At 42.5% G+C, this 26188-nt stretch overlaps 1 protein-coding gene across 2 annotated transcripts in view; it reads right to left on the reverse strand.

Moving 5' to 3' along the window:
* mcama (melanoma cell adhesion molecule a) overlaps nt 1-26188 on the reverse strand; it is an 87196-nt gene that overhangs the window by 13181 nt on the left and 47827 nt on the right. For both annotated transcript variants that reach the window (XM_050041451.1, XM_050041452.1), the window contains exons 2-13: nt 21379-21512; nt 16178-16406; nt 16010-16080; nt 15773-15860; nt 13428-13607; nt 10681-10808; nt 7739-7883; nt 7341-7456; nt 5190-5331; nt 3753-3883; nt 3207-3348; nt 1838-1873 (exon numbers count right to left, since the gene is read on the reverse strand). In XM_050041451.1, coding sequence (XP_049897408.1) covers nt 1838-1873; nt 3207-3348; nt 3753-3883; nt 5190-5331; nt 7341-7456; nt 7739-7883; nt 10681-10808; nt 13428-13607; nt 15773-15860; nt 16010-16080; nt 16178-16406; nt 21379-21512 — 1542 coding nt within the window. The remainder of the gene's footprint in view (nt 1-1837; nt 1874-3206; nt 3349-3752; nt 3884-5189; nt 5332-7340; nt 7457-7738; nt 7884-10680; nt 10809-13427; nt 13608-15772; nt 15861-16009; nt 16081-16177; nt 16407-21378; nt 21513-26188) is intronic.

Raw genomic sequence — 26188 nt, forward strand, 5'->3', positions numbered from 1 at the left:
GTCTTTTACCAGACTCCTTGCCCTGAATACATGGCTGACATCGGCGTGCTTCACTCATGGGATAAAGTTTATTGACAATTTTAACATCTTTTGGAACTGTAAGGATCGCTTTCAGCGTGATGGGATTCATCCGAACATCACTGGATGCAGACTACTCGGGGCCAACCTACGTCATGCTTTTGGAATGCCATACCAAAACATGAATGGACAGATGAGAGCCAAGGACAGGTACAGGGCACAGAGACAGACAGCCTGCATCTCTCCCCCTTCACCTGACCCTTTGCTCCACATCACCACATAGTTTCTATGCTCCCTGTCTCTGGAACAAACTTCCAGAATATCTGAGGTTGGCTGAAACTGTCAGCTCATTTAAATCAGGGCTTAAAACATTACTATTTACTGCAGCTTACCAGTGAACTAGATATGTAACTTATTGTTAGGATAATCTGTAGCTATTGTTTTTATATTTGTCTGTCTTTTGCTTTATGTTTGCTTTTTAAATGCATTTTCTGCACTGTTCTTAACTATTTATTGTCTTGCTTTTAGCTTTTGTTTTTAATGATCTCAAACACAATTGTATTGTTCCTTTAATGTTTTATTTCAATGTATTTCTCTTGTAAAGCACATTGAATTGCCTTGTGTATGAATGGTGCTATATAAATAAAATTGCCTTGCCTTGCCTTGATGAAGGCCACAAGCTGAAACGCGTTCCAATAAAGTTGTTTTTCATACCACAAGTGTTGCTGGAGCTCTTTTGACATTTTTCAAATGACCAGAGGTCCCCAGGCGACACTCATCCTGTGCAAATAGGGCTAAAGTCATATTTGTGCATTAGTGTATCCTCCTCGACTGAATTAGTTTAGTAAGTCCATTTAATGTCAGTTTCTTAACAACAAAGAAGTGTCAGTGATGATGACAACAGACAGAATTTGTAGCAGATCAGTTTATAAAACTCATCAAACACATTTCTTTAATTCCACAGTTATGTAATCTCAGACCTGACACCATCACTGTCAGCTTTAAGCCTATTTTTGTGGATTTTCTTTGCTCTCCCTGCATCAGATTATCCAGATCAGCCCTTTGAATATGCTGAATGCACAAAAACTGAGACACAGACTGAGACGGCGTCACTCGTCATAAAACGGTGATGCAATTCATTCTTAAAGTAGATCTTCCACTCCTCGTTAAAAGTGTGTAGGAAGATTCTACTCTGAGCGACTGTGCAAGTGTTTAAACACGGTCCCTAATGACCTCGGTAAATAATTAGGGGACTTTCTGACACTGTTTAATGGTTGTGGGTGAAATGTTGTTTATTTGCCCGCTGTATTCCCCACAGGCTGGTGAAGGGTTTAATGGTGTGAAGTGACGGCTCAGAAAAAGTCAGATAATTGTCCCATGATAATAATAATAGCTCCCCTCTCTATACTTCACCACAGTTTCACCTGGTGTGTAAAACTCCACAATAAAACACAGACTGTCTGGAAACAGTCAGTAAAACCGAGACTTATTTGTGTTTGTTTAACAAATTCTGGGATATACAAATAATGTGTTTAAGACCGCAGAGCGTTCGACCCAACTATCATTATAACTGTTGGCGTGCTCGGGTTTGCTGGTGTTATGATTTTTCTCTCTGTATCAAACAGAATATTTAATATGCCCACAGGCCATCCCAAAGATCTACCAGCAAACTAAAGACAGTCCTGCTATACAGTCCCTGTATGAAACCCATGAATAATGTACACAGTCCTGCAACACATTCATTGTGACAGAGTCTACAGAAGAAACTGCGCTGAAAGGAAGGAGGCGTCTTGAAAAGACTGTAGAGCAACAAACTTACCGGGAGAGAAGGGAGCAGCTGAGGTGACTCTGGGAACTGTGAACAAGTAGAACAATATTTTAATACACACAAACACTTCTCGCAGCTGCTTCAGTGATTACAAATAGGCTCAGAAACCAACAGCTTTATGGATTACAGCAGCACAACTGTCTGGACTGCGGACTGTGGCAAAGACAGAGACACAAGGACTGAGCGCCATGGCGTGTGTGTGTGTGTGTGTGTTTGAGAGTGAAAGTGACGGAGAGAGGAGGAGAAGGTGGACTACTGCACGCAATGTTTCTGTAAGCTATTAATAGCTTCCTCAGGACACTGCTTTGTCACTTTTTTTTTTTTAAAGATATTTTTTAAGGCATTTTAGCCTTTAATCGATAGGACAGTCAAGCGTGAAAGGGGGAGAGAGGGAGTGGCATGCAGCAGAGGGCCACGGGCTGGGGTCAAACCCAGGCCGCTGCGTCAACAGCCTTGTACATGGGACACCTGCTCTACCCACTAAGCCACCGACACCCCCTTTGTCACTTTTTGACCCATCTGTCACAACCTGTGATATTTATGCCTGGGATGGTCAGCGCTTCTCATTATATCAGAGGTCGTTACAATTACTGATTTCAGACACCTACTCAACAATAAAAACGAAAAACATGAAGAGAATATATGTGAGTGGTCACCCAGTATGGACAAAAGAAAACTGTACAACCGCAATCATCCCACCAACAGTCCCTCTGTACTTTTTTTTCATTCATGCAACTGCACTGATGAAAAACTAAAATTAGGAGTATTAAGCGAAACACTTCAGATACAGCTTGTGTCCAAATGTCTTTGCTTTTACACACTTTGACATTTTAAGCAAATGTATTAGAGGCAAGCAGCACTCACGCTCATGATGGTCGTTAATAAAGCTTCAAAAGCAAAATCATTTTTAGAATCCATCACTGATACAGCCTGTGAGAGAGCAGAGGACGCTCTCCCTCCCTCATGTCATTACTTTTCAACTCACTGCAGCTCCCTCAGTGAAACAGCAATACTTGTGCAGAGTCTCAGACAAATTACTACGGGGATAATAAAGGATACATATTGTATCGTATCGTATCGTCTCGTCTCGTCAACAGAAGCTAAATATTGTACAGTCATCTCACATTGGAATAAAAACTGGAACTAAATGGGCTAAAAGATGAAAAACGATGCCCTGATGTAACAGTGGAATTTACCAAACTAGTGCTGTTTAAATGCAAATGTTTGCATGTGCAGATTTCGGAAGGTTAAAAAATAATGTTAAGTGACTATGTCAAAGCCTGAATGTGTCCCCTTCTTCATCTCATCAACCCATAGCACTCGTACAATATTACAGTGTGAATGAGGAACAAGCTCTTACTGGCTTTGACGCTGAAAGCTTTGACTTCAGTGCCCATGTCGTTGGAAGCGTTGCACAGAGCACTGATGTCTGAGGTGACTTTGACCGACACCACGCTGTGGGTCACGTGCTCGGTCGCCTTGTTCACCACCTCGTGCCAGATCTGTGGAGACACACACACACACACACACACACACACAGACTATAATTTCAGATATAGCAGATCATTACACAGCTCAAACCAGCACCTAAACATATTTGCACCACGCCTCCATATGAATGTAAAAATACTGCAGAGAGCGTTTGAATGGGCGGGGTCTCTGCCTCTCCTCATTCACCATTTACAACCCAAACATCTGTGCCTCCACAGTGTCAAGGCTTCAGTTTGACTCCACTGTGATATCTGCTCACTGCAGTAAAAACGGTGCTCTCATCATCTTCGCGTCAACTCTTCATCAGCATCACCACAAACAAGGCTGCTGTCAGCTGTACATGTACACCACATGATGAGCTAAATCTAATAACCACCTATTGTGGATCGACAGTGCTGTGAGTCAGACAGGATACCTGGCTGCCGATGATGCTCCAGGAGATGCTGGGCAGCGGATGACCCTGAACCTCACAGCTCAGGTTCACCATCCTGCCTGTCGCCTCCTCCAGCTGCACCTCCTGCTCCGCTCCCACCAGCTGAGGACCACCTAGACACACACAAACACACCATGTTGGGTTTACAACAGAGTCCGGCATGGGTTTCCTTTCTTTTTTCTCTGCACTGTGTTCGATAGATTTCTTGGCTTTTATTGGATTATTTTTCACTGACTGCTCAGTGAGCTTCCTGTTGTCATTTACCTTTTGCTGTACTTTTCTGTATAATGTTAGTTTAGTTCTTTTGTCTAGTTTTCTCCCTCTGTTATCTGTTTTTCTCCTTAGGTTGAGGGGAGGCCCGTTTGTTTCACCCTGTGGCTTCTTGACTTCTCCTGACACATTTCACATTTTTTCTTTTTCACTATTTGGACATGTCTGTGCAAATAAAAAACTAAAATAAATCAGACAGATGTCAGTGTGCAAACGCTTCACCAAAGCTGATAAAGCACCATTTTGGAGTGTGTGAATCACCACAGACCTGTGGATGAAACTAAATCGAAGAAGTTAACTACAGCGCTTGCTAAATGGGTCGACATCGTGTAAGACTCGGGTCTAAGAGACGTTCTGAAGTTGGCATGTTGCTGTCGGGGGGAACATTAGTCACACATAGAGGTACTGTATGAATCACAGAAAGCGACTACACTGGAACTTCTGAAAAGTGTAAACGCTGCTTGATTTAAGTTTTACTTGCAGCAAGTAAGAAAGCTGTTACCAGGCACTGACTCAAAGTAAACCCCCCAAAAACAGGAACACTGGCTGGAAACTGTCCAAGAAATGATATTGATTGAAAAGTTGACAAACGGTTTGAGAGTTAAAGAGAATACATTTAAAAAGTAACAGAGAAAATTTTACTTTTTTATTAGACATGACACTGAAAGAATGCCTAACTTTAAGACATGTTACTTTATATTTTTTGTATTTTATTGTATTACTTTTATGTCAATGTGTTTGTACTGTTGAGTTTATATATCTGTGAAAACTCAAAAACTTAAGTGGAAAAAAGTGCAAATGCTGTGGCATTAACCGGGCATCATGGGACATCAGTGAGTAATCCAAATGATATCAGTGACTCTGCAGAAAAGAAGACGCAGGTACAAAAACATCAAGATGGATTTGTTTCCTTCAGTTTTTATCGTATCATGTTTGTATATGCTGACTTCAGCCAAACACAAAACAAAACTATTAATATTTGAACTTTTCCTTCACCTGAAATGTCCTTTCCTCAAGAAGCTTAAGTGATGACACTAATTTCATTTAGTGTTTGATGCAGAAGACTCTAGAAAGTGTATATTATTTGGAAGCTTCCCTTGACGTCACATACAAAGACAAGTTGGTGGAGAGGCGTTGGGGTTGACTGACCTTGGACGATAATGTGCACAGAGCCACTGGTGTGCAGGGCAGGCAGGGAGGGAACGGTCACCTCACATATGTACTCTCCTGTTGTTTCATAGGAGGCGTCCTTCAGGTGCAGTGTGTTCCCCGAGCCCACCTGCTTTCCATCCTACACACACAAACACAGACAATTAGTGAATGAACAAGGTGATGTTTGACACTGAGAACAGTCAGTGGACCGGTATCAGTTACTGGTGTGGCTCTAGTAAGGACAGCAACGTCAGCTGGTGGAGCATTTATATTATCTTGACCACTACTGCAAAGACGCTCGTGATTCCAAGAGGATGAATTGTACGGAGCTCTGAAGGTGACATGAGGGAGGAAAAAATAGATGGTGGAGAAAAAAAGATGGGTGAAGAAGGGGATGATACTTTTACGTTGTCTGAAAAACTTTTGCATTCCTTTGTAAAACTTTTGGGTTCTCATGCAAAACTCAACCTCTATGGATGATGGCCGAGAATAGCAGCAGTGGTGATTAATAAATACTCTCTCAGCCATGGGTGTAGATTTCAGGAAAGTAAAGGAGGACTTTTATGTGTTGGGGAAATTAAAGACATTTACACCACAACTTGATGCAGAAAAGGCACAAATTGTTGCAAAAATCAGGTGTTTGATGCCCAAATTTTATGTGAAACAAAACCTCAGCCCCTGGCCTTGGCGTCACATTACTGGTCTCCGAGCTTTGAAACAGCTTTGCCACCGTAAACATGATAACAAACTCTGCAAACAAAGTTTTGCCTCAGTAAATGTCTGGATAGATCAGGGCGTCACAACATGAACACATTTCAGTACAAATCTGCACCCAAAGACAGATCAAGTATAATGATGAGCAAGAATTCTAATTTATCTCATCTCGTATATGGTCACATAGTTTGGTGATGTTACATAACAGCGTTTGCACTGCAGAGTGTTTCAGGGATAAAACATGAGAGGCTAAGTTTGCTAAAAAAGAAAGATGGAAAGCCCTGGTAATTGGACGTCTCCTTGATAAAAAAGCAGAATATTGAGTTATAACCGACCAGTCTGACGTGAAGAGGTCTGTTTGTTTATACTGTCGCAGCCTGGTGTCGTTTTAAGGGGATTTAATGAAGGTGAAGAGTGAGATAACGGCCGTGCGTCAGTCAGAACGGCACCAATACCCGCAAACCAGTTCCAGTTCAATAACTTGAGATCCTCACTAAGGTTTGTCAAAACTTCAAAGGGGGGGGGGGGTTGCAAGGCCGTCTTGATTTTAAGTGGTGTAGAAAAAATATACATAAATGTCAGCATCAGTGTTAATTTTGGAGACGAAAATTTTAAACAAGACAATGACGAGCTAAAAAAGGTCTTGATAATAAAAACAAAGACAAAATCTGTGCTTCATTTTTGTTGACGAGACGAGACACCAAGAAAATGTTGGTAGTGGACTATCGGATATTGAAAGTCGAGAACGGCTGTGCTTGTAATCATCATTTCGTTTTTTTAAATGAAGAAGACCGTATGTTACCAGAGTTCATCTTTGTGGATATGATCATGTACGAGGTGAGATACATCAGAATGACGGCTATCATACTCCATCTGTCTCTGGGTGCAGATTTGTGTTAATACATGTTCATGTGGTGACGCCCTGGACCATCCAGACATTTCCTGAGGTAAAGATTTCTGTTTGCAGTGCTCGTTATCACGTTTAAGGGTGGCAGAGATGTGCCAGAGCTGTGAGACCAGTAATGTGACAGACTGAGAGAGTATCTAATAATTACCGTACCCACTGATCTAGAGCATATTCACTTTTACCAAGCCGTCTGCACGAGCATGGAGACTTAAAATTTCTCAGGACAATGCTAAAGTATGTTTTTTTCTCCCCCATGTCCCCTTAAGGCCCCCGGAGAACTGTCATAACATAGGTGATACTTAATCAGGTAAAACTTTAAAGTCCTCCAGCATTTAAGGTTGAAGTCTAAATACCTTCAAAACTAATACCCCACTCGTGAACTTGGAAGCTTTTAGGTGTCTTAAAAAAGGAGGTTGCTAACAAGTGGCTAAATAAGACAACGGCACGTCATATCACCAACCCGTGCTGAACACAGCTTTACTTTGACCTAATAGGTCCCCTTTAATCTAGTCTGACGTCTAACGTACCTTGTACCAAACAGTGGATGTTTTCAGGGAGGACAGAGCGTTGCAGGTTGCAGTCAGATCTTCTCCTTTGAGCATAACCTCTGAGTCTTTAGGTACGACCACAGCTGGGTCCAAGTCTGAACACAACCAACATGGACAAATCAAGACACAGGAAATACCAGGTTTGGAGAAATGAACTCGGTGGTTACAGAAACAGGTCTTTCTATGCTCACTCGCTTTGTTTTTTGTGTTTGAGACAAGATGATTGATAAAAGTACTAGCCTCCGGAGCTGGAGTCAGAATATGTTAGCATAGCTTAGCATAAAGACTGGAGACAGCCTGGTTCACCAACATGTTATGTTATACTCATGTGCTTATGTTTTTCTGTGTGTGTGTATGCTTGTGTGGTCGTTCCTCACAGTGCACGGTGAGCTGCATTTCCCCTTTGACGTCGGTGTAGCCGTCGGAGTCCAGGGGGCGACACTGATAGATGCCGCTGTCTTTCCGTGACACTGGTGACAGCATCAACACATCGCCGCTGCTCTCCAAGTCCACATCTGGCTCCTGCGACAAATACTCTCATTTGTAAACGAAATTGGAGTTGTGATCATGTGACAGTCACGACAGAAACTGAGGTATGTTGTGAGACACATTGCATTTGAAATTAGTGTCACAGAATTTTGTCTTACAGGGCACAGTTGTGGACTTTATCATGACAGTCAGTACCTTTACATGACATCAGAGAAAATCAATTTATCGTGTTAGTCCGACTGAAATCGTACCGAAACCAATTTCTCAAAGTGGGACTAACACACCCAGATAATGTGACTCCTGCATGTATACAGTCAATCAGACCCAAACTGGCCGAGGCGCTCTGAGCATGCTCCACAGTTTCCGCCCCGGGCTTTCACTCGAAGTCCAGTAGCATTAAATGTGTAACAGAAGAAGAAGCCGGTAACAACATGGAGAAATTTACATCCAGAGCCGTGACTTTTTGGACGGACAAGGACACACAGTTCATGCTGCGTCAGTACCAGTTTGCCGTTGACTAACCGTAGCTAACGTGTTTGATGATTGTTTGGTCTGTGATGTAATAGGTCAACAGGAAAAAGGTCCAATACTAACAAGCTGAAAAGGGGCATATCTCCACCTATCGTAGAGGAGTCGGACATACTTGGGTCAATAAATGGATTCCCCTCTCGCGCTTGTATACTAGGACAAGGACAGTAGTCCAATTAAATGTCCTAGTCGAGCTGTAACTGTGCATGTAAACATACTGAGTGAAAAGATGACTGAAGTCCTTTAGTTTATTCTGCGTAAAGAGAGTTGTCAGAGGTCGATGTAGGTTAGAGAACTTTTTTTTTTTTTTTTTTTTTCACAATCCGGATCTTCTTTTATTGGCATCGGCCATCATGCTCACATTTTACTGACTCTCATGCCTGAGATCTGGAGACAGCAGCTACAAAGGCAGCCACAATTTACACTGGAGTCCATTAGGGTGAGAAACACAAGTGCTGAGATCATTTAAACAAATCCTAACTGTTTAACTATAACATCCAAACCTACTGAGAAGAAAGTCAAAATGAAAGCACACAAAAATGTCTGTTACATTGTTCAGTGTACTTGTGTACAACTATGGTGAGAAGTTTTAGTTTCACAGCTGAAAGACAAACGTTGATCTAATGAACATGAACAATTAACTGTTTGATTAATAACATTATCAGTATTCCTGTAGGTTTCATGTCGACTGGTCCATACAGCAGTATGTCTTGATGACCATAAAGAAGGGGCAGTAAAGACTGTGTAACAAAAAAACACCTGGTTTACATGCATCCAACCCTTGTGTTTTCTAGTGTGTAATGAGCCCGACACACTGACAGACCTTTGTCTGGTTAAATCAACGTCTGGCGTAGTTATTTGTTTCTGGATCTTTTACATTTTGTGAGTGAGTAAAATATTGTGACTTAGACAGAAAGTTTTAAATAAGACCTAGACTGTAAAAAACAACATAGAATTAATGCCTCATGGTTGCACTATGTCTCCGGGAACCAATCAAGTTGCAGATACAGTTTACATCCATGTCTGTGAAAACGTGGATGCTCTCAGTCAATTGAGTCTCTGATTAACCACTCAAATCTTCGACTTTCAAGCGGCAGGCTTAGCAGGGATGTACATTTTGCTATGGGACTGTCATTGTTGTCCCGTTGGCTGTGAGATTGATCACTGCAGATTACATCGGGACAGAATACACAGTTCTCAACACAACATGTTGCGATTTGAAACTGTAGGGGCGCTAAATCACAAATATATTAATTCTTCCATCCATCATGTTGCTTTAAAGACATTTTAAAGTATTTCAAAAAATTGAGTTTTTGATTAATTAAAATAATAGTCAGATTAATCACCTATGAGAATAAATAAATATTTGGGCTGCTCCTCAACCAAGAATTTTTCTCGTCGACCAACTGTCATCATCACGGTCCATCAGTCGACTAGTCTCCTGCATGTTTACGATATGAATATAATGATTAAATGATATATTTTGGTGGTTTGAGTTGAAGGTGTGAGAAAGAATAGTATCAGTAACATTGTTAACACTGTGCTACATTACAGAGAAATACAAAACCATACTAATGAACCTTCATTAATATAGGCCTATATTTTATCTACAAGTGCAGGTCACACACTGAGCGAGCCGCCTGTTAATGACGCTGTGGGCTAATGGGCATGTAGCTATTTCCATGTTTCAGATGATACGTCATGTTTGTAGTCGACCAATGAAGATGAATTACATATCACCTTGGGTTCGTCCTTCACCTTCTCACAATGATCCCACACTTTGGATTTCCTGCCCGACGTGTTATCAACAAGGTGCAGTTCCTCATGGAGTTTCAGGTTTGTTTGTTTGTTTGTTTTTCCTGCGACTAAGTGACCAATGAAATCTTGCTGACTGATGGCTGACTAACGTTTGGTCGACGATTAGGGGGCAGGCTAAATGAATATGAATGGTTAAAATCAAGCATATCTCCAACCTAAGACATGGTTATAAATACCACTAACCAATTGCCCCTGACTGCCTAGTTAGTAAAAGTTAAAACTGCAGTCAGCTGAGTGTCTGTATTGTCCACACATACAATGTATGTGTGTCTGACATGGGAATGAGTCCTACCCATGAGCCCTGTCAGCGTGGCCTCCGGTCTCAGACCCCGGCCTGGATCTGCAGGGTCAGAGCTGCACACTCATGTCTACACGGGGGCCCTGTGAGCTCTGCATATCAAAAACATTCCCAACATGTCTCCTGTGTGTCACCCATTCTCTCTCTTGGGGACTTTTAGGGTGAGAAAATGCCTCCTATTCTTACTTGTTCTCTGTTGAAAATGAAGGGCGGCGGGGGGTTGCCATCACCCTGGCAACGCAGCTCCACAGTATCCCCCTCTTTGACCAAGCCCTGGGGCGACTCCTTCCACAGCTCCACCATGGTGGTGGGGTCTGCGCACACACACACACACACACACACACACACACACACACACACACACACACACACACATACAAAATCAAATTAAGCAGGCTTATTCAGTGAGCTGCTAAAGTCACTTTACAAGGCCATTTCCATAACGCTGACAGCACAGACTGTGTTTGGCTCTGCCTGCCACAGTATCACTAATAAACTGTTTCAAACAATGGACCAGCAGACAAATAATGTGTCTGTTAAATACATGATTGACAATTACAAGATTTAAAATATGTGTTACAGCAATTTAATATCGAGACAGTTTAAAAAGAATGGTTAAAATCAAAGCAGCTGTGGCTGAAATATCCAGACTTTTAATCCCTGTTGTGGGTCAAGCTCTAAAAATAATGGACTGACATCAGGGATTTTTTTAACTTTGGAAAGTTTCCGACAAGCTTTTCTTTTTACAGGCTTTTTACAACTAAACTGAACTTCATGGGTAATAATCCACAGACCTTGTTGTGAGCAGTTTCATGTAGGGACTATTTTCTCTCCACCAAACTACATCTGCCAACCTTATGATTTGGAAGCCTGCATCTACTGTTTGCTCGCCTAGCACTACTGAGCTTGCTAATGTTACAGCCCAGCAGAGGAAGACACAAATTTGCGAATCCTCAGCTTGCAAAGGTATGACCTGCCCTACTCTCCCCATGATTGGCTAGTGCTCATTGGCTTTGTTAGGTGTAGGCAAGAGGAGTGGGGTTGGTTAGGGTAAGAATGTCAGGGTTAGCAAATCAGGGGCAGAGTAATATAGGCCATTCCTTCACTATCCTAGGATTCGCAGCTTCTGAGGAGGACGCTCTTGATGTTTACATCCAGGGCTGGAACTAGTATATTTGGCACCCAAGGCAAGAACTCCACCCAAAAAAAACCTCTTTTTTAAGGCCTTGACGCATCAAGCCGACGGTCAGCCGTCAGTCAAAGTTGGGCTGTTGGTGAGATTTTTCCGCCCTTGTTATTGTGGTCATTTCTGCACTGACAAGCATGTTGAATTGGTGTCCCCATAGCAAAGCCCGTCAGCGAATTAAATCACTTTGATTGTCAGCTCAGCGCACGAGAAGACAAACACAAATGAGGAAAGTAAACAAACAGCTGAAGTCGAGAGGGAGTGAGATGAAAACTTGTTACATAAGGTCAGATTATTTTTCTTTATCCACTGAGCTCTTTAGCAGAAATGTTTCCTGATGGTTTGTGTTATTGTCCACTGGTGGATGGTAAATATGCTCTGTCCTTTTAACACTGGCTTGTGTTGTTAATGTGCTAACTAGCTAACGAGCATCATGACGACCCTCCGGCGTCCCTTTCTGAATGAAAATTACAGACTACCACAATGTGCTTGTGTTGAGGGGTATGTCCGCGCACACAGGCACAGAACATATATGCTTGTTGACCATCGGTTTGGTGTGTTCATGTGCAACTTTTTGGCCAAGACACAGCGACAAGAGGCGAAGCAGCAGGGGGTTCTCATTGCTGCTAGTTCTACAATGTTGCTCTGGTGTGTCTGGGCCTTTAAAAGAATACTTCACCAATTTTCAACCAGCTTTGTATCAAAACAATTTGGGTAGTATGTATAAATGAACTGTGGTAAACTTCCCTCCATCTAACCAGTGCCTAGATATCCCCCCTCCCTATTCACTCACTGATGTCAACATTAAGGTGAACTGCATTGCCAGGACTAGAGGTGGTACCCCTTCTACAGATCGACCAACAGTTAGAACTAGATCTTTGAATCTCTTTTCCCTCATGTTGGTGCCCTAGGCTGCTGCCTATAGGAAGTGCCGAACCCGTTTATGTCTTGTGTGTCACGAGCATGAGCCTCTCGTCCATGGATAGATGCACACCTTCTTTTGTGCGGTGATGCTGTTAGAGGATGTAGCTCGCTAGAAAGAAAATAGTTCCTAAATCAACCTGCTCACAACAGGGTCTGTGGATTATTCTCAGTGACCAGGTCAAGATTTCTGGAAAGACACACAGCTGTTGAGTTCTTCAAATGTATTTTTGGTGCTTTGAGCAACACAAGTCGAATTCGAGCTAGTTCTATTATACTGGAGAGAAGGCAGAAATCTCTAAGGCCAATTTCTCCAGCACTCAGCACCTCACAACAAAACAATCTAGACTGATAAATAGCTCTACGGGTGAGAGAAAAATATGTATTTCTGACTTTGTAGTGAACTGTCCCTTTAAGAAGAAAGGGAATGACATAACCTCAAAGCTTTAATACTGCAGACATGGACATGAACCATGAGGAACCAGGCAGTGCCAATTTTCCTCCATAACTACAAGGCCCTTGGCTTCAGTTTGAGCTCCCTACAGAAAAGAAAGCAAAATCCATGTGTTACTAAAAACCTGAGTGCTGGCTGTAACTTCATCTGGCCCACTTGGCCTCACAGCAGAGAAAACACTGAACTGAACAAGCTGAGGTAGGGTGTCCCGAAGATGGAAAAGCTTTGCAGCAATTATTTTACCTCCATCTAGGGACTATTACTGTCAACAACTGATGTGATACAAATACCACCTATCGTCAGTAGTTGATCAGATCACTCATCATCCAGACCTATGTGACAGAAGTACAAAAAGCCTCAGCGTTAACTCACAGTGAATAGTGACGTTGATGCTGTTGGACTCCACTGTCCTGATGGCTCCGGGGACGAAGAAGCTGACCTCACAGGAGAAATGGGCATCCTTGTCCTCCTTAGCCACTTTGTACTCCAGCGTACTCTGGACAGAGTAGAAGCCGCTGGACTCCCGGGTCACCAGGATCAACACGTTCACATCTAGAGACAAGACAGTATAGATCTGTAACAATGGACCAGAGCCAATTTTCACACATCAGGGTCCCAAATATGTGATGAGAAGTGTCTTCTTCTGTCTTCTGTGTGGTCGCTCAGTGGTGGAACTGGTTATAGAAATTTGATTTGTAGACATAACTGTTGTGAGAGCAGTTACTCAAATGTCACTTGCTATGCGCCTGTGTGTTAATTCAAGCTCCTGCAGCCTTGGTGTATTTGTAGAATAATTGGGGCACTTATTCTTGATTTACTGTGGCTTGGATTGTGCCTTGTATGTAAGTCACTTTGGATTAAAGTGTCTGCCAAATGGATAAATGTAAATGTGAAGGAACACAAGGGACAAGAATAAGAGTCTTTGCAGCTCTGTGAGACCAAACATCAGCCTGCTAACATGCTTACTAGGGGTGTAACAATATCCGTATTAGTGCTGTTAGGTACGAGGCTTTCGGTTTGAATGCATTACGAACGAAACAATGCGCTGAACTATCCTAATTAGGGCATTAACGACTTTGATTTTTTTCAGGTCGACTTATCTGTCAATAAAGTCGAAGTCGAGAACATTGACACAGCGGAGGAAAGTGAAGTGTCTCCACACATGTGATGTGTGTCTGTCAAGGCCCGAACATACTCGGGCGGAACGTATGCGGAACGGACTCTGCGGAGGTCCGCGCGGACTCAAAGCGGACGTCCGCAAGCCCTGTGCGTGCAAAGCTCAGATTTTACGACCGTGCGGACTCCGCTCCGCGCACCAGTGACTGCTCAGCATTTATTTTTCACATCGCGGGGATTTTTCACGGACATTTTTACAGGAAACTACAACGTGGAAGTGCACTCGACTATGAAAGCCTGAATGACTGGAGTCTGCTCCGCTTATAGTACGCCCGAGTATGTTCAAGGATAAAGTATCAGTGTAAGCCAATCAGAGGCAGCGATTGCATTCCGTACACAAGCACACAGAGAGAGAGGGAAAAAACACACGACTTGTCGACTCCTCCCGGGGGGTGTCGACTTGTGCCACTGACGTCGACACATCGACAAATCAACATTTCTGTTAATGCCCTAATTCTAATACATTCGGATAACAATATATACAGCTTAAACTGTGTTTAATATGATGTTCTCAACAAGGTAGTTACACTGGGAGGCAGCTATGCTAAGCTAGCTCCTTAAGATGGTTAGTAAGATGGCAGTGGCCGATGTTTTTCTGTTGTGTCACATCAGTTTTGCTAAAAGTAGGGCCCCAGACTTATGGTCGCAAACTTAGGTTAATGAGCTGTTACAAGAAGAAACAATGACTGTTTGGCAATGGTGCTCTGTGATGTCACTGTTGTGTGATTGGCGTCCCAATAAAATGTGTTCCTTCCCCAGGGATGAAAGGACACAGTAAACCCATTGTTGTTGCATCAGAGGATGCACCTTATTGTTTCTCTGATAATGCGACACTCAGTGTGTTTACATGAAGCTTGAGAAAATTGAATTATTGGTTTAGTCCGACTGAAACCGGACTTTTAAATGCATGTACACAGCTTAGTCCGACTGAAATTGGACTATCCGTGGCTCGACTAACACACCCAGATAATTCTATTGAAAATTGAACTACTGCTGCATCTATCCACTTAGTCCGACTGGAGTCGGACTCGGCGTTCAGTGCATGCACCGCTTTTTCTTTTGCGGGCTTTCACCAGGAAGAAGACGGAGATGACGTAGCAGCAGTGTAGTAACTCCCGGAAAAACAAACAAACAAACACCATGCCGACCGAGAAGCAGGAGACGCACTTCTGGATGGACGAGGAAAATACATTAATGCTCCGCCATCTTCATTTGTCGTTAGCTTCCTCTTCGGGTCAACTGGAACTAGTTCAATACGTACTATATTAAAAAGGACACAGCGCAGCCTATCGAGCTGGAGTCAGACGGACTTGGTCAGAAATTCGATTTTCTCTCCTGCATGTATACTCAGACAAGACAAGAAGTCTGACTTGACTGATTAGCCGAGCTATTAGCTTAGCTCGACTAGTGCATGCATGTAAATGTACTGACTGTGACCAACAGATCCCGGTTAAAATCAGGAGGAGAGCTAGGCAACTCTGTGGTGTTACAGGCAGACCCTCTGAGACACACACAATGGTCCATCTACTGTTTGCACTTACGTCCAGGTGCCGACATCAGCGGCATGCTGTTCCTGTACCAGGTGATGTTGGGTTTAGGAAAGCCGTTCCGAGCTTCACATGATGCGACCTGGATGGAGAGTCACAGATGACAAATCTTTTATTATCTTGAAGTTCAGCAGTCTACAAATACTCCAGAAAGACAGAGATTTTATTATCTGATGTATATTTAACAAGTTAATCCTAAAGACAACAGTGTCTACGATTAGGTGGACCCACCTTAGATGGCACCTCATTGGTCACAGATATCCCAGTAAGGACACCCTCCATCACTGGAGCCTCTGGAGGAGCTGAATCCGGAAAATAATCATTTCATCATGAAACATTAAGAATTTACAACAAGCTGTTCTGTCTACGACTGAGAAAATGTTTTCTGAGTTTCCTTACCAAACACCCTGAGGTGGGTCTTGCCTTCAGCGTTCCCGGCGGCCAGCCCGTTAACCTGGCAGAAGAATTCCCTCTCGTCATAGAGCTGGACATCTTGGATGATGAGTTGAGTTCCCTGCTGGTCTGAAGTCACCTCGATGCGTCCGGTGTAGTCCGTGTTGTTGTCCACCATCTGCTGACTGCCATCACCGTAGAAGATCCGCATCCGGGAGCTGTTGCCCACAGATTTCTGCACAAGGACACGCAGTCAGGACACAATTTTACTTGACTCTGACATCTTGGATAGACAGTAGTTCAAGGTTAAATCACTGGAAACCTTTTGGTTGTGTATTTGGTAGATACTGTCGAGCTTTGTGTGCAGGTATGATGCATAAAACAGCTGCTAATTATCAAACTAACTTCAGCCTGGTGTCCGATGGGCAGAGCAGCGATAATTTTTGCCTCTTAGATCCACACGACTGGAGCCGTGTTTATATTAAAGTCATAATTGGTAACATTTTTATCCTGACAGTAGTACATGAGGCACTTAATCTGTGAAAAAATCATGCTCCTCTGTCTCCTCATGGTGCTTCAAATTAAAGGTGCTGTATGTAAGAATGTGGCCAAATGTACTGGGGACACTGCTAATGCTGCTTGCCATGCTGCTGTAGCTCAGTCGTAACTGTAACTGATGCTGAGACTCTACTGACTGTATGACTGGTAGACGGCGGTGGGTGGCGCAACAGGCCAAAACACAAATTCAAAACATAAACATGATTTGCAGACTGCAAAAAAATTTTTTAGATGAAAATATTCTGGCTGTACTATTGTTGTCGGTGAGATCAGTATGTTATATGAACATTATTCCTTAGTCTCTGTGACATATTAGGAGGATTTTATGACTATTTGCTTTAAATTTCTTACATATAGCTCCTTTAAGTTTCTAAGCAGTGAATCATGTCAATTACTGCACATGAACTGTGGTCAAACTGTCGAACTAGGCAGCGCTGATCAAATATGAATCAAGATTCTGTTATTGCATTGCCTATTTCTCACTTAAAATGTTTTCAGAAACATGTTTCAGTGTACTCAGTAGCTTTAAAGTTTGCTCCGGGCCGGTGGGCGGTGTTTTGTTTCAGCTCGGCTGTTTTCAACATGGCGGCCAGGTCAAAAACAACCTCACTGTACAGCCTACTATAACAATAAAATATGTTTCTGAAAACATTTTTAGTGACTAGTTTGACAGTTTGACTGCAGTTAATGTGCCATGATTAACAGCTGGTTCACATTCAACCTCAGAACGTTGTGCAGCATTTTGCTACGATTTCCAGGTTGAACAACATGTTTCTTTAAGACCATATGAAACGGTGTGCAACAGGCTCTGAGGTTTGTCAGAGGTGTTATCCAATCAGCAGCAATATCTATATAAATAAAAATCTAGTAGATCTCTCGTACTTATTGTACGTACTTTTTTTTTTAAATTTCACACTTGTTTTGGAAATGTAAACAGATGTATGCCACGCCCATAAAGCCGCTTTGAACTGAATTAAATGAAACCACACAGTTCTAATAGGGAGTGCGCCTGTGTAACAAAACAGCGTGTTCGACGCACCACAGTTTTTGTTTAGAATGACCTGTGATTGACTTTAGATTTTCTAAAGTCTGAAACAGAGCCAAGTGGAGGTGCAGAGGTGTCGTGTTCTTTCAGATCACTTGAATAACAATACACTCAAAATTTATAGTGGGATTTTGCCCATGAAGAGAAAATTAAACTGAATTACCACTGCTTTAAGTGATCTTTTGAAATGACGCAAAAAAGAAATGTGAATCAGATGTGTTTCCATCAACTGGTTTGGAGTACATAAATTAGGCTCTGCAAAGCATACTTTCATCAGAAGTTTGGGGTATAAGCTACGCTTTACACATGACTGTGATCCACTACTAAACAGTAGAAGAAGAGTAGAAGAAGTAGAGGATGCAAACTGGAAACAAAACAAGTCACCTTGGACATCTAACACAGCTACGGAAGAAATTGAGAAAAATGTCTTTAGAAATTTCTTTAATCTAAATAAGTACTAATCGTTCTTTCAAGTCAGCTTCTGTCGGCCATGTTTCACGCTGTCCAGAGATGAAGACAAATTAATGTTAATGATTCTAATGCAAGGGAATACACCAACAGAGGTCAATGTTCGCTAGGTCAGAATTTATGCACAAACCACCTCAAGCGAGCGTAAAAACTAGAGGTCGATCGATTCATCGGTTTGGCCAATTGATCGGCGCAGATAGGACTGCATATAAACTGTCGTTAATAGGGCTCAAAAGGGCACGTGACTTCGCAATGCATTGTGTGTAACCAGCGCCATTTTTACAGGCAAATTGTTTTGTTTACATTGCGTTGCGCTGGGAGAGAGACGTGAAGTGAGAGATTTAAATGGACTGGGCAAAGGAAAAGTGTGTCGGACGGTACCGAGACAAGCTGGACCCTGTTCCAAAGGCTCGGTACCTTGACAAAATCCAGAAAATAGGTGGAGTGGATTCGTATGAGCACGGAGACTGGACTCGGGATTTAAAAGCCCTGCCACCGTTGACTGAAGCTGAGCTTGTCCTCTATCTCGTCAACAGTATAAGTTATTATACCGGCGACGAATTTAGGAATGCCAAATCTTTAAGGGCTCATGGGCAAGCAAACTTTGGGTGGGTGCAGGACCTCCGAATTTTACGCCTTAAAGAGAAGACTGTCGTCATTTCAGAGGTTACAAGCCTCACTGTGTCCCACCTCCGTGTGGTGCTGCCTGTTTGCTTGCTCAGGTTTTGACTAACATATCTTGGTGTCTGCTGGACCAATTTATTTCAAACAAAAAATATTTTGAAGCATGAAATCCACTCTGCATTTATGTGGTAAATATGTATGGGCTTCTCGGTTATTTATTTCAGAATTAGGGCATTTTCACACCATAAATCTCTAACTCTCCATCGTCATACATGGGTTGGCACAACATGGAGTTTATCTTTATTTTTTAACTTTCACTTCTTAACCACAATTTAGGACAAGTTTACTCCTGTGGAGACAACTGAGAAACAGTGTTTTTAGTGACATCAAGATGTGTACTTTTTTTTTTCTTTTTTTAAAAACGGGATTAAAAGTCCTGAATGCACAGCTGTGTTAGATTTGTCCCTAGTTCTATTTCAGTTTTTGCTATCAAGATATATCACATTATATAGCCCATCAATCTTCTTCTTCTTCTTCTTCTCTGATTGTGGCAGTTAATGACACAGCAAGTCTGCACCATTTTCAAATGATATAGTTACTTTTAAAATGCTAAAACAACAACAACAGAACACAAGCGTAGCGTCGCGAAACGTAAACAACTTTCCAATTGCCCGCAAAGCCCACAATGCATTGCGGTTTTTCCACTTCCTCTACGTCACCCTTTTGAGCCCTATGGCGGACTGAGGCTCCGATAGTGGCCGACAGCTGTAACCTCCACTTTGCACATTTGATGAAGTTTTGCTGAATTTAGCCGTTTCAATACAGCTTTTCCAATGCAAAACTTAAAGAAAAAAAAAAAAAAAACAGTATAAAAATAGGTTTATGGTTTACGGTCTGTGTCTGATTGCACCATCCGTCTCTACTTCTCCCAACTTCTACAATCTCAGAAGGGTTTTCTTCCCCAGACGTTCTCGCGTGCTGCTCGGATTCATTTCTGCAAAGCAAACAAAGCTGCTGAGCTGAATCAGACAGATATTTATTTTCTGTCCACTCTGCCTGCCAGTCACTAACTCACCTGTCACTCACAGTCATACCAGCAGCTGCCCTTGTCATGGTGCTGAGCCGAGCCCGACAACAGTGGGTTTCACTCTGACCAGACACATTCTAGTTCCTGCAGTTCTATTATTTACTCCATCCTATCGGCACAAAAAATCTATAGTCCTGGTTGTGTTGCAAAGTTGTGTAGCCCAGCATGGGCTCTGATCCATATCACCTGCTGACCGTGGGTCAAAGCTGCCAAACAGGAAGTGAGAGCTTCCAATGGGTTTAATGGTAGAGGGACTATACCATTTTGTGGTAACAGATAAGGAACAAATAGCTTTTGTTTACTTTTTACATTATGAAGAAATAACATTGTTTGCTAGCTTGATGCTAATGGCAGTACTCAGAGGGTTGATAGAGTGCCTCTGCTGTTTCACACCATAATTTTTCCCTTTTACTCTGTGTGGTAACGTCATTAGAGCAAATATCTAAAACCCTGGGCTGTTGTTGTCGTACAGTTTCCACAGCAGCAGACCGCTCTGTGTTCCTATTGGTCAAAGTGACGGCTGTGACAGAAGCAGTCGTGAACAACAAAAAGAAAATCAAACGTGCTAGATTTTCTGTTGGAACATCATGAGGTGTCCCAGACGTGGCGTCGGTTGTCGTCTGCTATGACACACTACATGAGATGAAACGATGGATTATCGTGTATGACACTCATTGTTGTGCACTATCCATGCCAACAATGTACATCGCTGCATCGGGCTCAAATCAGGCTGATATTGTGTAGTGTGTACCAGGCATAACAGAAAGTATAAAAATAAGAAGTATGCAAAAAAATATATAAAGATTACAGATATGTGCATTATGCTACAATATTTAACACTAGTATGAAAAGTATTTTGAAAATACAAAAAATATGCATATTATGCTACGTATGCAGATTGTAAGAACCTAAAATGATGTGCATTTTGCTAAAATGTATGAAAAGTTTTTATAAATATAAAATTGTGTATTTGATACAACTGTTCACCCTTGCTCTGTCATTATGACCCATAATTAGTAAGTTAATAAAATCAAAAATAAAATAAAATCTATTTTTTCCAGAGCATAACAAGCATCCAGGTTTATGTGAAATTTTTTTTTAAATATTTTTATTTTTTATTTTTGTGTCACTTCATTTTGTCCTTCATAACAGATTTTTTTATAGGTGCTTTATCCTCTTGTTTTATTTAATTTGACAATTTATATTTGTTCTGATTTGTTGTCCACTGAAAAGAAAAATCCGGACACACTAATTTGATTTAAAAGTGAAATAAAAGTCTGACGCTACAACTAGAAACAGATCTTGGGGCCCCTGAATATGACTGAAATTACTGGCTTTAAGGGGGCAGCCCTGCTCCACACATGTGCGGTTGGATAGTTCCTGACAGGCAGTGTCAGTTTTCGAAGCGGGTCCAGCACTACTCACCACAAACCACTGGATCATGACAAAGCTGGGCTCGTTGTTGGCGTCAGTGAAGCTGTACTGGCAGGGGATCTGAGCCGAGTCACCCAGGTACACCTCAACACTCTCATGCATAGTCAGCTCCACCTTGGCCCACGCTGAAAAACACACAGACAGACATGCACATAAATCAGCGTCATGCTTCCTGCAGGTACTGCGCCACAGCCTCATTATTATTCATGACCCAATTAAAGCTATAAAACAGTATTAAAATCAACATTAAAATATGACACTTCACTGTGACCGTGTTCTCCGTTATCTACACCGAATTCTAATTTTGACCCTGAACCCTAATGTAATTCTACACTGCATTGTGTTTGGCAGATGACTGACAGTCTTCTCAGGCCAACCTGGAGCCAGTCTGCCATGTTAGCAGAACAAAGAAGAAAAGGCTTCTTGTCCACATGGCATAATTTTCATCTCCCTTCTGCCTGGCTGACTGTAACCACAAAACCACATCTTGGCCAGAAAACCAGTTCCCCAGGCATCATCGAGAGAATGCAGGCATGAGAAGGCCAGCCAGTTTGACACTGGGCTGTTGACTCAGAGAGCCAACTGCTTTTTCAGCCATTTTGGACTTGGCTGCGGTTAACTGGGGGGGCAGCTCACACAGTGACAAAGAAGAACAAGATGGCACAGCAAGTCTGTTTTCTCAGTTTAATCTGGGTTGGAGTTGTCATGTAGGATGATAAAGGATACTTCCCCTCATCTCCCTCTCACACTGTCAGGTGTCACAGCGGGATGCTAACTCGTGTTGTCATTGTCTGTTTCCCTGAACTCACACTTGTCTTGATTTTCTACATTTGTCTGCAGGATTTTTGTTCAAAATAAAGAAAAAAAATCAGAACAGAGACTGTTGCCTCCTCTGTCGATGACTTATCTCAGTATGACTGTTGTGTATCTCTTACAGTGCAACATGGGCCTGTATGTCACGTCAGTCTGTGTAATAAATAAAATTACAGCAATAATATCCGTGCATACAACTCTGTGCTGCCTGTGTGTGAGATAGAGTCACTGGTTTGTCTGAGGCGAAGTGACAGTGCAACACTGTTCTACTTGGTGGTTGCAGTCTGCTGAGTGATGTGAGACAGCACCTGGATGCAGGCGACAATGTGTTTACAAACACATCCGGCTGCAGTTCAAAGACCGAGACACACCAAGCTGACGGTCAGCTGTTGGTCAATGTTGGACCATAGGTAAGCGTTTGTTGACCTAGTTGGTGTCCCTCTTTGTCCCGTCGGCGTTTTCTTTTTAGGCCAATTTAGCATTTTCAAACAGCAACGACAGAACAGTAAGTGAATGAAATCATGAAATACATCTGATTGTCAGTTCAGCTCAGCGCAAGAGAAGAGAAACAGAAGTGAGGAAAGTAAACAAAAAGTTTAAGTCAAGAGGACGTGAAAATGAACTTGTTATATGAGGTAAGATTATTTTTCTTTATCCATTGAACTCTTTAGCAGAAACAAGAAAGTCCTCAGGTTTCCCTTTTTGAATGACAATTACAGACTACAACCCTCTGCTGGTGTGAAGAGTTATTTCCACTCACGCAGGCGCAGAACGTATGTGCTGGTTGGCCGTTGGCTGTGTTCTTCATGGTGTGTTCATGTGCAACCTTTGTTGTTGCTAGTTCACTGAAGTCAAATTGGTGTGTCTGGGCCTTAAAGCTACATCAGCTGCTATTAGCTTTAACATTCCCAGATCTCTGACCAAACTGCTGGCAAGTGTAGTTGCACTGTGGGTAATGTAGACGGCAGGTTTTGACAAAGAAGGAAAAAAATGACATGTCTGGTTCTGTTGCAACAGTTTTGATCTCTTTCCAGCAGAGTACTCTTTTAGGGTGCTTTCACACCTGCCCCGTTTGGTTCGGTTCAATCGAACTCAAGTTTGTTTGCCCCCTCAGTGCAGTTCGTTCGAGCAGGTGTGAACACAGCAATCACACAAAACAACTGGACTGAGACCTTCTTGAAGAGGTGGTCTCGGCCCTGTTACAAACGAACTCTGGTGCGGTTCGTTTGTGGTGAGAACGTGTTCTGACCTGGATCTGAACCAACTGCAGTCACATGACACATTGTTTGGGTTAAACATGAGCATGTTACAGTCCTGGAGGATTATTAATGTGCACCTCCTCCTGTACTGCCTTAATATGCACATTCAGCACATCCAATGCATCAAAACATTGTTTTCTAGTTGGAGCCGTGCCTCGTTTTCAAACTGTATGGTTTGACTAAAATGAACAATGACAGCAATATAGTCCACGATGAGCAGCGCTAAAATCAGCCTGCGTAGTTGTCCCTCCATTGTAACATTAGAAAGTGTCACATTTATCTTGCAAGTGTACTCTTCTTCAACGTTTGCTTTACTTCCTGGATTTTTCCTACATGGAAATTCTGACCAATCAAGAGCAGCTTTCTCGCACAAGGCATTTGATCTGGTCTGCTTGTAAATGCTGCCGTGAGAACACGAACCAACTCTAGGCAATTATACAACTTTGGAATAAAATTAGTCCCTGATTCAGACCAAAGGAGACAACTCTACTCAGTTACTTTCTGCCACAGAACACTAAAGGAAGAAGAGCAAGCTTTATGGTGTTAATGCAGAACTGTTCATGAATGTGGGCCAAATTTAGTTGCACTGTGCGGCTGGATTGTGAATGAAAACATAAATTTAGTGTGACAAGACACTGAGGGGCAAAAAACAAACAAACGCGGGAAATCCCAGTTTTTGTTTTGTACTGTGTCATGGTTTTCAAAAATAAAGAAAAAACCATTAATGTGGGCGAGACCTCAGTGTCCTCATATGTGTTTTCAGCGTTGGTTGAAACAGACCAAGCATGAAAAGAGCTTTAAGAGTCCAGTTGCCACCCTGCTGCCCCCATTCAGCCTTCTGCTCCCCCTACACCACCCTGTCTACAACCCCCCCACCTCAGCACCAATCATTTTCACAACTTATTTTTTTCTTTCTGTCCCTCCCTCCTCTGCCTGGGCCTATGCTCAGCCAACCATTCCTTTAAGACAACGGGCGCGCCATTGTTCCCCCACCTGGGTGGACCAGATCTTCCCTCACACACACACACACACACACACACACACACACCCCACCCACCAGCCAGCCAAAAGATGCTTTTCCACCCGTAAACTAAAGGTTAAAAACAGTTCATCATGTACTGAAGTTGTTGTTTACTGTGACTCAGCTGACGTGAGACGGCTTTGAGACAAGCAGCAGATTATGATGGAGGCTGGAGAGCAAAATATGTCACAGAAGTCAGTGTAAAAAATGTCGTGTCTCTTTGGGGCCGTGCTGCTAACTTTTCAGCTAATCCGATTAGCGCTGGGGGGTTGCTGGGGATTTGGCTCCCAAAGCCAACCTGGGACTGGTCTTATCTGTTCCTGTTGTGACTTTATGCTGCATGGACTAAAGCACAAGCACACATGACCCATGATCTATGGACCCTGACAACCAGAACTGCTGCCTGTGGTTGTGTGTGTGTGTGTGTGTGTGTGCATACATTTGTGGCTGTCTGCGGTCTGTGTCTGGATGATACAGAGCTAATTCATTCAAGAAAAAACACAGCAGAATATTTGGATATGTTGACAGGATCAGGCCTGGGACTGGACAACAAGACCTCAACTGACCGGCCTTTTGGAGGGATCAGGAAGAGAGACTTTCCCAGTTCAACAACAAACACAATTACACTTCAAACTGCAGATTACCTTCTCAACGAGAGGTAGAGCTGTTCACAAATCATTCAGTCATTGTAGTAACAGTATAACTGCGATTCAATAAACCATACTGGAGATGACAGCCATGACATGGTTAGCGCTGATGTTTTTTCTTTCCTTCCCGACATCCTTTGTGATCCAGGAACTGATTTCAGTACTGCCATCCTGCCAGTCATCACAGCAGGGCTGGGAATCATTTAAAACTAGTGCCAATATAATATATTTTGGTGCAAAATGTTTTCAATACCTTATAATATTAATTTAATTATTAAGTGAGTTGAAGGTGTGAGAAAAGAATAGTATCAGTAACATTGTTAACACTGTGCTACATTACAGAGAAATACAAAACCATACTAATGAACCTTCATTAATATAGGCCTATATTTTATCTACAAGTGCACGTCACACACTGAGCGAGCCGCCTGTTAATGACGCTGTGGGCTAATGGGCATGTAGCTACTTCCATGTTTCAGATGATACGTCATGTTTGTAGTCGACCAATGAAGATGAGTTTACATATCACCTTGGGTTCGTCCTTCACCTTCTCAAAATGATCCCACACTTTGGATTTCCTGCCCGACATGTTATTAACTAGCCTGTGGAATAACCGCAGGTACGAGCCCTGGAAATTAACCTGACTCCTGTCTGACTGCTGAGCGTGGACACTTCCTGTGTCTGTCCTTTCAAATTAAATTCACACATGATCTAGTCATATAGGTTTTGATTTATTTTAACAAGGTGCAGCTCCTAATAGAGTTCCCTTTTCCCCCCCCTGCGATTAAGCAACGAATGAAATCTTGCCGACTAATGACCTTTCTGGTCAACTAATATTTGGTGGGCTACTGGGGGGCAGCCCTACAACATAACGTTACAAACGTTAAATATGTTTTTGGCGCTGTATGAAAGAGAAAGACCTACTATTTTTGGCCATGAAGCTAACGTTAGCCATTGTGCTACTGAAACATGGGCTCCAGTTTTTCTGCGACTAAGGGACAAACAAAATCTTGCTGACTAATGACCTTTCTGGTCGACTAACGCCAGAATTCCACTGGATG

This window comes from Epinephelus moara, chromosome 3 (genome assembly GCF_006386435.1).
Source record: "Epinephelus moara isolate mb chromosome 3, YSFRI_EMoa_1.0, whole genome shotgun sequence".
Taxonomy (NCBI): domain Eukaryota; kingdom Metazoa; phylum Chordata; class Actinopteri; order Perciformes; family Serranidae; genus Epinephelus; species Epinephelus moara.